Here is a 17,541-nt window from a genome sequence, read left to right on the forward strand (position 1 = left end):
TAACTCTTTATGGGAGTGGAAAGCCTCATCATTCTTCCGAGGAGCTGCTGATGGTTTTGAACTGCCTAACAAGTAACTGCTGCACCACCAGGGCTCCTTAGGTGTAAAGAATAATCTAGCATTGGTGCTGTTGTTCTCTGTCTAGAAGACGCTTCCTTGTGTTTTGTCGAATCCTTCACTGCCCTACACATCCAACCTCAGTGAAGTTTCATTCTTCAGTTCATAGACTGTCTAGTTTGTTCTGGACCCACACCTGGTGTAATGATCTTTCTCCCATGACCTTTTCTGTATTTCGTCATAGTACATGATGCCAGTTTAGTGAAATGGTTCTCAAGGGGGGTGGGGCAATGTTATGTTTACTTAGTTCCTAATACAGAATATAGAATCTTGTGGAAATTTAATATTTTGAAGAAATTTTTACCAATGTACTTAACTAAAAACTAATTCACAAAATGTATTTCTATGACCCCCTAATAGATATCAGGAATCAGACTGGATATATATTCTAATTATCTCATCTAACACACATGACAGGTCTGAGACTGAAAATAATGCTCCCATTTTACAGATGCGTCTACGGAAGTATTAGGGATAATTATCTAATGATCTGCAGAGTTTATATTCATATGCAGATATTCAAACCACTGCTGTTCTTAGATGACATCTTGTAACTTTCCTATGTGAATTATTGGAATAAAGTAAACACGTACTGCACATCATTTAATGTGTATAATATGAATGATGACTCATTGAGCAGATCAGAATTTAAATGCAGGGTAATTGCCAGTCAAAAGAAACATGTTTAGGATTTGGGAATAGCCTCTCTTCTTCCACTGATTTTGCTCATTCAATATTATCTTTTTTAAAAAATCATTTTATTGGGATCTCATACAACTCTTATCACAATCCATACATCCATCCATTGTGTCAAGCACTTTTGTACATTTGCTGCTATTATCATTCTCAAAACATTTGCTTTCTACTTGAGTCCTTAATATCATTTGCTCATTTTCCCCCTCCTTCCCTGTTCCCCCTTCCCTCGTGAACCCTTGATAATTTATAAATTATTATTATTTTGTCATCTCTAACACTGTCTGACGTCTCCCTTCACCCATTCTATATTATCTTAATCATGATTTTCACTATCTGATTGGATTTACCTCCTTAATTTTATTTGTTTGAGTTTGTTTCTAGTTGTTTTAATCACTGTTTAGTTCTCTGTAATAAAACTCTGCCTCGTGTCCACAATACACAGACTACTCAGTGTAAATTATAAAGAATCCATGCAATTTCTGGATCCCTTACTGAGCAGTTGCTAGCAAGTTTTAGAACAATAATGACAATGATAAAACAGTAAAGTAATAGCTAACATCAATGGAATTCTAACTTTACCTCAGTCCTCTGCTACATGTTCCATGTAATTTCCTTTTCTAGTACTCTTTTCAACAGCTCTTCACGATTTTTATCTCATTTTGAGATGAATCAACCAAACTGCAGAGATAATAGGCAACCTACCCATGGCTACATTGTGAGCAGCAGCATTCGCTTGAAAAGCTTGACCGATTGACCCTAAAACCTTTCATTTCTTCACCGCTGTACTACCCAAAATACAATTCCTAATTTTTGGATGCTGGACACTGTACTTGAATATCGACAAAATTTGATTTAATTTTTGTCTTCACAAATACGAAGCTTTGAGCCCATAGAAATGTTTCTCATTATGTCTACAGGGTCCTTTTGTTACCTTCTAATAGGCTCAATGACTAGATAGTATGTGATTATTGAAAAAGGGAGTTGTGAGGAACTTAATTATGTGCTGACTACTTAATGGCTGTTCAGTCAATGCTCAATGTCATTTGCTTTCCTTCACACAGAAAAATGAATCTCTCTTTGTGTTTCCAGAGCCCTTTGACTTTTTTATATGTGCCTCACAAGATCCCAGTGAGATAACAGGGATTCTTATTTGTTTTCCCATAGGGGGAAATAACTCAGAAAAGTCAAGAGGCGTAGTCTCAGTCGCATACACCTCACAAGGGGCAGAGAAAGACTGTCCCCTCTAACTCCTTCTCATTTCATCACGAGTGCCATTCAGGACAACATGTCGAGTGAAGGCAGAAAGCTGAATACATACCAGTGAAATCCAAAGGCTTTTATAAGAAAAAAAATACATAAAACTACGTCCTCAGTCTTGTTTCTGCAGAAAGAACGAATTAAGAATACGGTTTGGTTCCTGGGGAAGTTTGTTCTCGGTGCTCAGTGAAGGCCATCACGTGAGTTGATGCCTAATCGCCTATGCTTGTTTCAGAGCTGCAGTGCTCAGCCTGGACCAGAGACTATGTTCCCATAAGTTAGACTTCGCTGGCTTTTACCAGCCTGGATCACAGTCGGCATCACTGTTGCGAGTGATGTTGCTGGGTAATTGTTCATGAAAAGCACAGCGCCCATTATCAAAAGGCATTTCAGGTTGGCCCTCCCTGAGGCCTGACCATCCAGCAAATGGTACTTTAAACACAACTTTCTTGGATCACCACACGGGCCCATAACTTATTTGAGGGAGAAGTAGAGATGGTCGAAGCGATCGGCTAATCATCCTGCAGAACTGTCTCTCCTCCCCCACTGCTCGCTCCTGGGTGAATCTTCTCCCATATTTGGTTAGGAATCCTTCAGTTTCCCACATGGCAGGTGGCTGGAAAATGAGTCTGAGTCTGGATTTTTAGTTAAAAGATCACTTAGTTAGAAGAAGGTGGGGGGCTTGCTTCTAGATCAACTTCTGAACCTAGGAAGCTTGTCCTTACTCATACTAATAAGAGGGAATCATATCAAAGTCCCTGAGGAACTGGCCTGCTGGGCACATTTCTGACTCTAATACAAAAAGACTTACATTGGGATTACTTATTGGATCTCCCACTGTCACTATTTTTTATTTTCAGTATTAAAAACATAGGTCAATGAAGGCCAAGGTTTGGTTGATTCTTGTAATTTTCCTAATTCCCTCACATTGACTTAAGCCAATATTCTTCAATCCCAAATGTGTGACTTTACCATAACAATAAAGTTACCTAATAACTGTGCTTTTGTGTCCCATTTTTTAAAGGGAAATTCTTTTGTTACATTTGAAAGAGTTTAAAAATGAGAATCCTAAGGATTAACTTTTTAATTAGATTGAATGATTAGAAACACTTCATCACGGCAGTTTTTCTTTCATTATAAAGATAAGTTCATCGTTTCTGTTCAATTAATGTTCACTGAAATGGTTTTTAAATGCAATTATTGCTGATTAATAAAACATCAAACATACATGGCATGATTGAGTGTTTTGATTTTTAGCTTTTCTAATGGCCAAAAGCTGCTGATTAAAAGAGTATTATTGAAGAGTCCACGGAACTTTATATATTTCATGAATAACATTTCAGTGCATTTAACAAAAGTTCCAGGCATATTGTCAGTTTTGTAGTCCCCAGGGAACTGACCCTTAGGCACACCAGTACAGTTCTGTGAAATCACACTTGGAAGTCTTATTTTGGTGGAAACTTATGATGGAAACTTTGGTGGAAATTTATGATTATGGTATCAGTTTTTGACTTTAGAAGAGTTTGCATGTCTCTGTCTTGACTTCACAGTATAAATCAAAGTGCTGTGGTTAAACGTGGGCTTTGGGTACTAGTAGATTTACTATTTTCTGTAGAGCTTCCTTTTGGAGTGAATGCCCTGGATCTCAAGAGCATTGGGGGACCACTGGTTTGTTTATGCGGTCTGCATGGATTTCTTGTTCTGTCCCAGAAATATGATGTCTTGCAAAACCATCTGATCTGGACCCCCTGTATCTACAGTACTTACCCTTGGTGAGGTGGATCGGCACAGTGGGTGCAACAAAGGGCTCACCCATGGGAACTGTGAGGGCGGCGGGACTGGGCGGCGGTTCTGTTGTACATTGGCTTGCTATGAGTTGGAACTGGTGCGACGGCAGCTAGCAACATTAGTTACCTTCCTAGTTGTTTGCTCTTAACAAACGAAAGTCACATTGTGCTCTCAGAGAAGCTCCTTGGTGCCTACTGTGCTGTATAGAAAGTACCCCTTTCACTTTAGGGGTGTCCTTTAGGCACTGCTTGATAGCAGTAATACTAATAATGATAATATGCTATTGATAGATTACATTCACTTTGTTAGCATTCTTTTGTTTTAAGAAATGTTAAGCATAAGGGTTCAATTTCTCACCACAATCCTAGGAGATTGACATTATTTTTACTAATTATTATTATTATTATTATTGTTCATGATTTACAACCAAGAAACCAAGACTTGGTGAGGTTAACTAAATTTTCTAATTTCCCACAGTATATATAAATGGAACAGGCATTTAGACCCATTCATTTTCCTCAACTGGAATCTATTAATTGTTATTTAATTGCCTGTAACTTTTACTAGCATCAACCACTTTCTTTCCTCCCTGCATACTAATATTTTTAACTAACAGACAGACAGCCAAACAAACATACTCAGTTCATTGCTTTTACAGTTAGTGTTTTCCCCTGGCCTGCCCTAGCGATTCAGGCTTCTAGTGAACTGTTGCTTCTCACCTAATTCTGATGGTCTCATAAACATTTGCACATCCCAAAGTCAATTATTAATGCATCTCTCTAAATCCAAATGAAATAGGCCAAAAAGACAGTTATCTGTGTGTGGGATGGGGGAGGGGCCAAGGCGAGAGTAAGCAAGAAGACAGGGAAGAAAGGAGAAGGGAATGAGGGAGGGAAGAATGAAATGGGGACAGGGGAAAGAGATACTGAAATTCTGACTTTTGCAAGCAAGCACTAAGATGTACGGCTGCTACCCAGTGAGCATGTGTTTGAGGAAAGTCAAACAAAAACCATTGAGTTGATGCTGACTCATAGTAACCCTACAAGGCAAGGCTGAACTGCTCCTGGGAGTTCAGGAGACTAACTCTTTACAAAAGTAGAAAGTCCCTTCCTTGCCCCAGGGAAGGTAAAGGCTGGGCAAAATCTCAGGGAGCTGAACTCTGGCATCATTTTTATATCTTAAAAGCATTGAGACAACAACTGATTCTATGACCATTCTATGGTGTGAAAAAAAAGCAAAAGAGTAATTATAAGGTGAATAGTACCAAGGAGTCCTGGTGGTCAGCAGTTCAAACCCATAAGATACTCTGCAAGAGCAAGATCAACCTATAAGTTCCTATAAAGATTTACAGCCTCTAAGATCCCATCAGTTTGCTCTGAGTTGGAATCCACTCAATAGCAGTGGGTTTAGGTCTGGGGACCAGTTCTCTCAATCAGTCTGGGTTTCAGTTTTCTGTCCATACAGAAAACAATGCAACCACCCCAGCCTCACAGAATTATAAGAATCAAATGCAAGACACATATGGAGATAAAAATGCAAAGGAAATGAGTTCTGCTCCTTAGAGTTCTCATTGACAATAAGAGATCACCAGCTCTTTCTTACAAGATGCCTCTGGGCAGATGTTTTTGATTAGCTCCAAGCCTTTAATGGCTCATGCCACCCAGGGACTCCTAATTGTTAGTACAGTACTGCTTTTCACAGAGAGGCTGTCCTGATATCAGAAGAATCCTAGCATGAAGGCCAAGGGTTCTGGAACAGGGAAAGGATGAGGGAGCTAGATTTCAAATGCTCAACAGTTCTCTTGTTATAGACATGCCTTGAGACTGAGCCTGAGCCTGAGCCTGAGATTTAACAGGCTGAAGGCCAAGGTTCTAGAGAGCTGTTTTCTAACAAACTGTAGTGTGCGGCCTGCTTCAGCCAGCTGTGCTGTAGTCACTTGTTGCTGCTCCCTTATATTATTTGACTTTTAAATCCCAAAGACAACCCAGAGTGCATAGACTGTATCATTCTAATAACGTTCTCTCTTAAGCACCTATGAAGTGCAGTGGACAGACTGATTACATATCCCTATTTTATATTACACAATTTGGATATTATCACAAGTCACATCATACTGTGGAAAACTATTGCAATAAACGTTTATTTGGCCTTTAACTCTGATATAAATTCATAAGAATTTTCTTCCATTGAAAGAAGTGTCACTCTGGCTTAACTAGGAGAAATGGATCAGCTGTCAACTTTTAGCAGTAAAAACCGTGACCAATTTTATCAGCAATCCTTATAAATTTGTAATATCTTGCTAAATATCCTAACATGTGATTTTAAGTTCTAAATAGCTTTCAGAAAATTTTTCTGTTTAGGCTAATAGTAACAATCATATCAATCTAATATTCTAGGTACTGGTGCCAAACATTGTGTCACTGACTTCTGTCCTATGAATTATTGCTTAGTGGAAAAGGCAGGAAGTGGAAAGTTGGGATGAGAACTATGAAGGAAACATGGGGTTTAGGGAATGAGAGGAAGAAGAGGCTCTGTGCTTTGTGTGTGTGTCAATAAGTTGATCAAATGGACAAATGTAGTTAGATGTAAAGCCCAAAGATAATAATTTAATCTTAATCCTTTAAGCATAATGCTTATTTGATAAACGAATGGATTATAACTAATTTGATTAATTAATGCTATACTACACGGGGTATAGTGGTCATTCACTGGTAGAAGTCTTGCCTTTCATACAGGAAGCCCATTTTTGATACCTGGCCAGTACACCTCATGCACATCCACTACCTCTCTGTAGGTAATGGATTGCATGGTGCTATGATGCTGCAAAGGTTTCAGTGGGGCTTCCAGACTCAAATAGACTAGGAAGAAAGGTCTGGAAATCTACTTCTAAAGATTATCCAGAACGCCCTATGAATCCCAGAGGTTTCATCCTAATCAGCAGCAAGCCATCATGAGGACGAAGTAGAAGTAGAACCAGACAGTGTTTCTTTATTTTCCATAGTGCTTGGGCTAGCCATCAGTTGAAGGGCCAATCCAAAGCAGCTGACACTGTAATACTTGATGTGAGACTCTGCTCTAAAGTTCTACAAATAGTATAGCACTAAATTCTCAACAATCATATCAGATAAGCGCTATTATAATCTCTAAATAAGTAACCGAAGTGAAAATAAAGGAACTTGCCCAGAGAGCCACTTAATGAGTGGGAAAGCGGATTGTGCTAGCCTCTGTCAGCTTATTTTTCCATCTTTAAATTGAGAATAAGACCTTTGTGGGAATGTGGAGGAAGTATTGTATGAGACAAGACTTGTTAAAACAGCGATTGTTCAGATTCTTATTGTAATTAAATACCATTTATATCATCATCATTACAGTGATGTACATGTTCACGAACTTATGGCAAAGGCAGAAATTTTAAGACAAGAACCTTAGATCCAGAGAGTTTAATGGGTTTTTTTACCTAAAGAGATTACCAGTGTGCATGTTGCAGTGTTTAAGTCAAAATTGCATGGAATTTTATTTCGTTTTTCTTTGTTTGTTTGCTTGTTTGTGGCTAAATTTTGTACCACTGCTGCATATTGTACATGATAGAGAAGAAAATTATATGATTGAGAATGAAAGTATACCTTGACAGTTCACTGAATTAGATCGATAGTTTATTATTTTTATTGCTAAATAGAATTCCATTGTGTGAATTTATCACAGAATTCTTCTCTTGATGTTGTTTCTGACTTTTGGCTACTACAAATGAGATTCTATGGGCATATGCTTTCATTCTCTTGGATAAATGGTATAGAAATGAGCAAATCATATGGTAGGTATATGTTTAAATGTTCAAGGAACAGGTAAAATGTTTCCAAAATGGTTACCATTCCATCAGCAGTGTATGAGAGTTCCAATTTTCTTTGTTCTCGCTATCTCATATTGTGGCTAATTTTTTTCCCCATCCTACTACATAGGCAATGGCATTTTGATTTTAGTTTTCATTTCTCTAGTAACTCATGGTGTTGATTTGTCAAGGGCCTATTTGATGCATCACTTTTTCAAACAAAAATCATAATATGGCCAAACAAGGACTTTTTTTTTTCATTTCATTCTTTCCCCTTGTCTTGTACCATATTGCACCTACAGTGTATCTTATTTGTTGACGTGCCCAAAACTCTTGCCCAGTTTTAAAAATAGAATTGTGAATTTACTCATCCTTTTCACTTTGAGAGTTCTTGATATATTTTGGAAGCAAGTCCTGTCGATTTAGGATTTTAAAATATTTTCTGCCAATATCAAATTATCCAGACATCTTTACTGTGAGGAGGCAACTCTTCCTCGGGCCTATGCTGAGTACCTTCCACCTGAGGGGCTCGTCTTCTGGCACTCTCTCTAACAATGGCCTGCTTCTTCTCATGACGTTGTCATGATTTGACAACGTTTTGCCCATGCATGAGATTGTCCCTGGCAAATTCCTCTGACGTGGACAGCGGACTCCTTCCTCAGTCTGGAAGCTCTGCTGAAGCCTGTTCACTGTGGGTGACCCTGCTGGCATTTGAAATACCAGTGACATAGCTTTCAGCACCACCGCAACACGCAAGCCACCACCGTAGGACAAACTGAGAGTCAAGTGGTGGAGACATAGTCTAGGGACTGCTTAACCAAAGAATGGTTACCATAGCATATCTGACATCGGTCTTACAGGAAGAAAAGATATATGCTCTACTTGTGGGCTGAAGGAAAGTTTCTATTGAATGGTTGCAGAGAAATATTTAGTGCCATCAAGTCATCTCTGAACCAGAGCGATGTTATGGTCAACAGAAGGAAACACTGCATGGCTCTGTGCCAGTCTCAAAATTGGGCCGCAGATTTACCTAATGCAACTCATCTTTTGATCTCTTGACTGCTGCTTCCATGAGCACTGATTGTGCATCCAAGTAAGACAAACCCCTTGACAATTTTGATCTTTTCTCCATTTATCATGTTGTTACCAACTGGTCCAGTTGTGAGGATTTTGTTCTTTCTTAAAGTTTAATCCATACTGAAGGTTACAATCCTTGATCTTCATCAGCAAGTGCTTCAATACCTCTTCACTTTCAGCAAGCAAGGTTATGTCATCTGCATACTGCAGGTTAATAAGCCTTCCTTCAATCCCGATGCTGCACTCTTCTTAATCCAGCTTCTCTGATGCTCTGCTCAGCTTATGGATTGAAGAAGTATGGTGAGAGGATGCACCCTGATGCCCACCTTTCCTGACTTTAAACCACGCAGTGTCCCTTTGTTCTGTTCACACACTGCCTCTTGATCCACGTCCAAATTCTGCATGAGCACAATGAGGTGTTCTGGAATTCCCCTTCTTCTCAAGGTTGTCCACAATTTATTACTATCCAGATGGTTGACTGCCTTGGCATAGTCGATGCAGCTCAGTTTTCTGGGATTTTTTGCTTTGAGCCAAGATCCATCTGACATCAGCAATAATATCCCTTGTTCCATGTCCTCTTCTAAAGTTGGCCTGGTCTTCCGGCAGCTCTCTGTCAATGTGCTGTTGTAACTGTTGGATGATCTTCAGCAGAATTGTCTTGTGTGTGTTAGCAATGATATTCTTCTATAGTGTGAGCATTCTGTTGGGTCCACTTTCTTTGGGATGAGCACACATACGGGTCTCTTCCAGTCAGTTGGTCAGGTAGCTGTCTTCCAGATTTCCTGGCATACATGAGTGAGTGCTTCTTCAGTTTTCAGAATCATTGCAATGGGTAATAAGTGATTATAAAATATGTTACACTTATTTTTGTACTCCTAGTTCATAGGACAGTCCTTGGCTCTTAATGACACTCATAACTTAAGCTGAACCGCTCATTAAATAATTGATCAGGTGAGAGTCATGGTAAACCCTGATTGAATTGTGAAGGTAATAAGTTTAAGAACTTATCAAAGTAGAAAACATGGTAAATGTGCTTAATAAGAACTGTGTTATATGACCTAAGTGATTGAGCCACTTATTGCCTCCAAAACTATACGAAAGTGCCTGTTTTAGAGATTTAGGGAATAACTATATGGAATTAAGTACCTCCAGAACTGTGAGCGCATCATTGGCATTGTGACTGTCAGAATTGCTTACAGTGAGGATGGAACCGCCTGTCAGAATTGCTTACAGCAATGACGGGCTGCTCTTTGGAATAGAGAGCTACTGAATTTTCATCAAGAATACCCTTGCTGCGATCTAAATTTGAGAATTGATCTAGTTACTTAATAGTTTTCACATACTTTCTTAGTGTCATTTTCCTTCCAGACCAATTAATGGTGACTTCTACTTTCCTATGCTATGCTTTGCTCTTTCTTTCCTACTTCAAGAATGCCCCCGCCCTTTCCCAGGTGTTTGATTTCTACCCTACATCCTACCAAGACTGCCTTTCCATCTCCAATTGATATGTTTCTCTTTCCCATTATTTTGTGACTAGTTTATGTCATTTTGTTTAGGCTTTTGCCCTTTTTAAACCTGATCTCTTTGTTATTTTTACCTATATATACATATATAATTTCTCTGGAAGATTTTAAAATTCAGAGTCAACATCTGCTAATACGAGTTTCCCTTTAGTACTACCAAGAAGTAGAGTGCATGAGAGTGGCTGGTTATGTTTGCAGGACCCGTGATTACATGAATTAGTTAAAGGACATTGTGTAAAGTAGTGTTTATGTGTGTAGAGACTACCAATTCTCTAAACTTTCCCCAAAGGGAATAGAATGGAAGGTCTCATAGGAGATTCTGCTTAAGTGCAAGAGTAAAGGCCCCTGATTAACAGGAGATGGGAAGAAGGCCCAAGAATGAGAAAAGATAGAGAGATTAGAATCTGGATAATAAGACAATAGCTCAAGGAACCCGGAGGTAAGAGGGTGGGATTGGGGAGATATGAAAATAACACCCCTGCCTCCCGCCACCCAATTGTTTCCTGACTAGTGACGGAATATTTTCTGAAAGTTGTGGGCTGGCTGGCGGACAGTGTGTGAAGAGGAAGCATGTGGCTGGGGCAGATGGGAGAGTGGAAGGGCAGGCATAAAGGCAGAGGAGGGACTGTGGGTGTAAGCTGAACAGAACACCATGAATGGGGGAAAGAGAAAGTTGGCTGAATTGATATTGAAAAACAAACTATCTGGTGGTAATAGCCTTATAGAGGGATTTATGTGACACGAGCCTTATAGAGGGATTTATGAAACATCGGGGTAGGATTTTTTAAAGCAGTTCTTCACATTTTTTTGCATTTAAAATAGAAAAATAACTGAAACCCAGCAAACACTTTGTATCAGCTTTTGGTGCTTTCAAATTACAAGGTCATTAGTCTGGCTTAGCAGAGTGCCTCCATTGTCAGGGCACAGACCAGAAAACTAGGTAACCCAAATCATGCAGCTCTTCCCAAAATAAGATGACAAAAGTCCTTCATGTATGTTAAACCCTCTCGTATACAATATATACCTTGGTTTGCACATCTTGGATTTTCTAGGTCAGTACACAATTCCTTCCTTGTGCTGTTTATTTGTTTGCTTCTTCCCTAGTCAGCAAGGTTTTATAAATACTTCTATTGTTAACTCTGGATGTATGTGGAGCCTTTGGGTTGTCTGAATCTCACACTTTGTCAAGATGCATCGTCCCTCTCCTCTTCAGTCCCACAGAGAATCAGAAGGAGGACAGAGCCTCACTTTACTTTCTGGGCTCCTGATTCAGGTGAAAGACCACTCAGAGTCTATCTCTAGAATCTGTTGCTCATATTGTATTTAGTGATTAGACTAGTCTTCTTGAAGTTAGTGAGCAAATTTTACACACACACACACACACACACACACACACACACACATATATATTACACTACACATTCAGCATTAGGAGACCCATTCTGAGGTCCCAAGAATCTCTGAACACGTGATTATTTTTTTGTACCTATATAACTTGTACCTGGAACAATAAATAAATGTGACATCTCTCTGGTATATAATGCCATTCAAAGCCTTCTAATTACTCTTAAATTATAAACTGTATTATTTACTCATAAACCTTCTAGCGAGTCTCTCAGGCCAATCACAGATAAACAACCCTGTAGCATACTAAGGCTATACTACCCTGTAAATGAAGCACATATTGCAAGTGCAGGAATGAACTACAGTGAAAGGATTGCGCGTTTCCATTGAGCACGGATGTCCACAGTTGTACCTCTCACGCAGCACACAAGTAGATCCCTGTAATGTGTACATTTATGTCACACACTGCTCCACTCCTACCTCCACGGCCTGCCACCTAAATGTTTGAGTAGATATATTTTCCACATCTCTCTGCCTCCTACTGCTCTCCTACACACACACACACACACACACACACTTCTGGTGTGTGCGGTTTCGTCAGGTCCTTGCAGAGATGGGGGAACATGGATGGGATTGCCTTTCACAAGTGTGGGAATGAAAATCCTTCCCAAGGAAAACATCTGTCTCTGTTCAAGTCAGGCCCAGTCATCCCCCAAAAGAAATGTTCTGATTAACATTAAAAAAAAATCTTAAGATAGCAGTTTGTGTAGCAGATCTAATTAAGAAGTTTATGTAACAGATCTGCAGGGTGTTTTTTTTCCCTCCCTCTTCTTCAACGGGGTTCTTTGAGCTCAGTTGGAGTGTTACCGGCTCTCGCTATGCAGCGGCCAAGTGCTTCCCGGGCTGAGAACTATCAGCTTTTGTGGGACACCATTGCTTCCTTAAAACAATGTGAACAAGCTATGCAACATGCATTCATTCCGGTAAGGAAAGTTTCCTTTCTCTGTGGGGTGGGGCTATTTTTCTCTTTTCCCTTTTATATCTACACAGAAATGGCATGCGTTCTATGGATTTAAAGGCATCTTAGTGTCTCTAGTTCTTCAAGATAAATGTCTTTTTGTTTTGCATGAAACAAGCATATGTCTTCTTCTTCTTCTTTTTTTTTTACAACTTCTTAATATGACCAAATATTGATCAGTGAGAGAGAGTGAACAGCTGTGCCAGCAAAACCGTCCCATGCAGACTAGGGTGGATAGTAATGACATGCACCACAGAAAGGACCTGAGACTTATAATCCACATGTTCAGATTTCATACAACCTATAATGTTTGTTTTCTCATTCTTGATGTCCTCCGAAGTCATTTAGAATGGCTTGCAAATATTTTGCACGGTGTCTTCTATGTAAAACAAGAAGTCAAAAGTTAGCCTTTAAATGTCTATTTTTAATTATCCAAGTCTAGAAAACTACCTTGAAGCCTCGGTTCTTTCAGGAAAGTGCTTAGAGATCTGTGAACATGTCTGATTAGAAATGTGTGGTATATTAAACAAGTGAATAAGTGGGCTGAGTTATTATGGGCTTCATTTGATAGGCTGAAATGAAATAAATAGGATATGGAAGAGAGGAGTATTAAATTATTTGATTCTTTAAATTAGCTCTCTCCTAGGGTATTGAGATCGTCTATTAGGAATTAGAAAACATTCTTGAAAATGAATGCCTGCTGAAAAACTCCTTGCTACTTCGAATGACAAATGTTATTTCTGACGTGGACATCCAAGAGAGAAACTTCTGTGACTAATTGCGACACATTTTTGAACTTCACGTTGTTTTGGTGCCTGAGTTAGACGCCATCTTTTGTTGTTTTTGTTGTTCTGGTTGTTATGATTGGGAATTAACTAAATGTTTCAAAGACGATGAACTATTTGAAGCCCTTCAAAGTTGAACCACTATTTTTGACTTGGGTCTCTGTAAGTTTATCATGACAATTGAAGCCATCAAACGTACACAATTTTTACCAGTTAAAAAGTTTTGGGGCTAATGGTTGCAAGCCTTTTAAGCCTTGATATCTGTAGTGATTTCTGCTCTGCACTGGGAAGGGCTGTGTGTAGTTTGCTTCACCTGCGTTTCTTCCAGCTCCAGTTCCTTGCGTCCATCAGAGTGAGCGATGCTCTTTCTGACTCTCAAATTGCCCATCTTCTGTGCGGCTTCTTCTCTGGCCAGTCAGAAGTGTTCCCTCCCTTGATGGGTCTTTGTACCTATTTCTAATTTATCACATAACACATTTTTACTGTAAATATTTTCTTGTCTATCTAATTTTATGGCAACTTTTAGAGTGAAGTAGGGAAAAAATGTAAGTTGGATAAAAAGGATCTAACCCATATAGCTATTCTTGGTGTTTTCATGTCTTGAGCGCCTTGAATCGCATAGAGAGGTGGTTCTCTTCCTGGGGACTCTCAGGTTCCTGGAACAATAAAGAGTGCTGGGTAAGCAGGTGAGAAATGAATGTGTCAACTAACAAGAGTCTCTAATTCTAGAATGTCCAGTTGATTCATAGCAGTGTTCCTCACCAGCTCTGTCTACTTTGCCTTCATAAAAGTATCTGTAATGATGTCCACCGGGAGAACATAATAAGCCTTGACAAATGTATTGTAATATAGTGGCGATGTGTTAAGGCAGGGGATAGACTTTATGGGGATAAAATGGATTTAGATTTAGTTTTCAAAGTCCGCAACTTTTTCTCCCCATTTTACTGTCTGCTCCCAGTTTCTTCTACCACGTATGTAATCCTAACATCAGTAGTTGGCAGCTGGTTCCAAGTATGGCAACTTTACAAGAGAACGACCGTTGCTTTCATGGTCACTGGGGTGCTCAACTCTGTCGCCGCAGCTACTGTGCACGTTGAGTGCTTTCCCACAAAGAGGGCTCATCTGCCAGCACTATCGCCGACAATCATAGGCTGGGATCATAGAGTTTTCATTGGCAAATTTGAAAGTAGATCAGGCTCTTCTTCCTTGTCTGTTGAAACCTGTTTACCATGGTTCACCTGCTGCTATTTGGAATGCCGGTGTCACAGCATCCATCATCCTGGAAGCTTGCGAGCTGCCACAGTGTGACAGACTGACAGGTGGAGCTCACTGCACAGAGCACCTTAGCAAATCCTGAAACGTACTTCATATGCCACTTTTGTGTTCTATTACATTAAGGAAAATGAAAGAATTATGTCAGCCCAATTAATGGATTTCTTGAGGAAAACCAGCTTGTCTTTTAAACTGGAATATTTGAAAACCTGCTGCATATTGGTACTGCTGGCCTGAGGAAAACGGACCGGAGAAGGCCACAAGCGGGAATTTTTTTTCTGGGAGAGGAAAAAGGCCCGCCTGAGCATCTACTGATAGTGGATTCCTAAGCCATCACTGGCATGCACAGCCTCTCTCTGGACCAGCTTTTTCATCCGCGGTCAGGTAACAACCTCAGATGCTTTTTCAGTCAGTGCAGTTAGTTCTGTGGACTAAGAATAACCCTGACATCGCATCTCAGGTCATGCCATCATCTGCTCCCGGGAACCTCCCCATTCTGCCTCAGATTTACTCTGTGAGGAAAAAAACCCTCAAGAAATTGGTCCCCAGATGGAACAGTGCCCCAAAGAGGCTACGGAAACAAAGAAACTAACTGAGGAAGTGATTCTGAGTTTGCGTATCTGATGGCGATCAGATATGGACTCGGGCAGTTTTGTCTATTTGCCGCAAGAGTTTCGTGATGTATAAAACATCACCACAGAATGTTGCTTCTCTTCTCACTTCAGTGTCTAGCAAAAGGGAACTTTTAAATATTTATTTCATGATTGTATGAATGAATAAATTAATGAACCCATTCACTCAGTGATTATGCCAGTATTTAAAGTGTCTGAAATATACGTGAGCTATATACACTAGCTATAAGATACACTTAAGCTACAAAGCCTTAAGTAGGAGCAGCTCGAATGATTCTGTCCTGGGGGCATTTGCATTTTAGTGGCTAAAACAGGTATTGAATAAATCATGACATGTGTACCCACACTGAATACTCTGATGATATCCTGTGTGCGTCATTTACAGAATTCCTCACAGACGCAGTCCAATGACTGTAAATATACATACAGAGCGACTTCTGTTAGCAGACGAGTGTAACAATAAATACCTTGCAAAGCCATTGCAAATAACATTAGACTCTTTACAACTATCTTTAGTCTTAAAATAGAAGTTTGTTTCTTCAGCCAACAACTAGAGTGTACAGCCTGCTCGGTGGGGCGGTGATTCGATGCTGCCAGTCCCGTGCACAGCCGGACTGGCCAAGACCGTCCGTACAACAGGACACAACTCTCCTACGCCTGTGCCAGCCTCACGGTGGTTATGTTTGAGCCTGTTACTGAGCCCCTGTGTCAGTCCACGTCTTGAGGTTCCTCCTCTTTTGCACTGCCCCTCTGTTTTACCGAGTCTCTCTTCCAGAGACTGGTCTCGCCTCCTCACATGTCCACAGAGCCCGAGGGGCAGCCGCACCATCCTTGCGTCTAGGGCATGTGGTGGCTGTCACTATCCCACGGCAGACTTGTTTGTTCCTGGGGCAGTCGGTGGTACTTTCGGTTTCCTTCACCAGCATCCAATCCAAGGGCATCGCTTCTTACTCCTTCATTTTAATCCAATGTGCAGTTTCCACCTGTTTATGAACTAGCATTGGGGTGTTAAAGTAAGTGATTCATAGTTGAGCATCGGCTAATCGAATTGATGCTCAAAGCACCTTATACCTATTGTCTGATATAATTCTGCCAACGCTTTGATGAGGCCACTAGCATCTTCATTTTACAAATAGGATTTAGAGGAGTCCGTTCACTCACATTCTGTCTCATAGCTAATAAATGGAAAGACTAGCCCTCAGACTCAGCCATCTAAAACTCCAGAACCCATTTTCTTTGATACACTTGAGCGATCTACTAGAATCTAACGATAATAAGAACAACCATGTCAATCGCAGTAACTTGTGCACAGTCTGATAGGAGCAGTGTTTGAGGGATGTATGAGTGTGGACCACAGTGAAAGCAGCAAGGGGGAGTCATCTACCCACTTCTGGTGGAGGGGCATAACGAAAAAAGAAGACGGGAAACAAGATAAAGGCCCCGAGACAGACGTTGAATAGGAATTTACGAGGTTGGGAGTGAGGAAGGGTGAGATGAGAAGGGCAGAGGCTTTGAGGCATGAAAGAGCAGTGTGCTGTGAGGGCCAGTTAGCATCTTTCCTCCAAGCACTCATCTTCCTCCTTCAGCATTAAGAAGAAAGACAGGAACAACAAGGGGAGAGTTGTGCGGTCCATTTTAAGTCCGGGACCCTAGAGGCCCCTCAGGAGAGATGCAGCAAATCATTCAGACCCGCAGAGTAAGGCGCAGGCGCCTTAGCGAGGAAACCCAGCAGGAAAAACTACCTCACAGTACTCTGCCCCTGCTGTCCAGGGCTTGACTCTCAGGTTAACATCGGCCTGTGCCTAAAACTGTGGACATGCATACAGAAGCACGTGCATACAGAAGCAGAGAAAGTTGGTGTAAAGAAATAAAAGAATGGAACAGATGCATCATGAGAAAAGAAAATGAGGGGCCAAACCCAACCCAAACCAAAACAGTTGCTAATGAGTCAATTCCAATTCACAGGCATTCAGAGACAGAAGTCTGAAAAGAACTGGAGAGGTTGGACCCTAGCTCCCAGCCTCCCTTCCAGTCCACTGGGTAGTCTAACCTGCTGTGCTCTCCTGCCCTGGTTATCAATTCCAACGTTTGCTTAAACTTTCGAAATGTGCTTTCTATTTCCTGTAACCATAGACCCTTAACTACGACAAGACCAGCTCATGACTAGTGGCTCAAGTACCAGGCTACAGTAGTGCAGGAGAGGAGA

The 17,541-nt window shown here is 40.5% G+C and overlaps 1 protein-coding gene across 17 annotated transcripts in view; it reads left to right on the top strand.

Annotated features, from left to right (window-relative positions):
- DLG2 (discs large MAGUK scaffold protein 2) overlaps positions 1–17,541 on the top strand; it is a 1,827,487-nt gene that overhangs the window by 998,394 nt on the left and 811,552 nt on the right. For 3 of the 17 annotated variants that reach the window (XM_045293141.1, XM_045293143.1, XM_004708866.2), the window contains exon 1: positions 12,507–12,611. The exons of the other annotated variants lie outside the window; for them this stretch is intronic. In XM_045293141.1, coding sequence (XP_045149076.1) covers positions 12,507–12,611 — 105 coding nt within the window. Of the gene's footprint in view, positions 1–12,506; positions 12,612–17,541 lie in introns of those variants that run through there. 17 annotated transcript variants of the gene reach the window in all.

Source organism: Echinops telfairi, unplaced genomic scaffold (assembly GCF_000313985.2).
Source record: "Echinops telfairi isolate 266 unplaced genomic scaffold, ASM31398v2 ScPeMD7_1713;HRSCAF=2227, whole genome shotgun sequence".
Classification (NCBI taxonomy): Eukaryota; Metazoa; Chordata; class Mammalia; order Afrosoricida; family Tenrecidae; genus Echinops; species Echinops telfairi.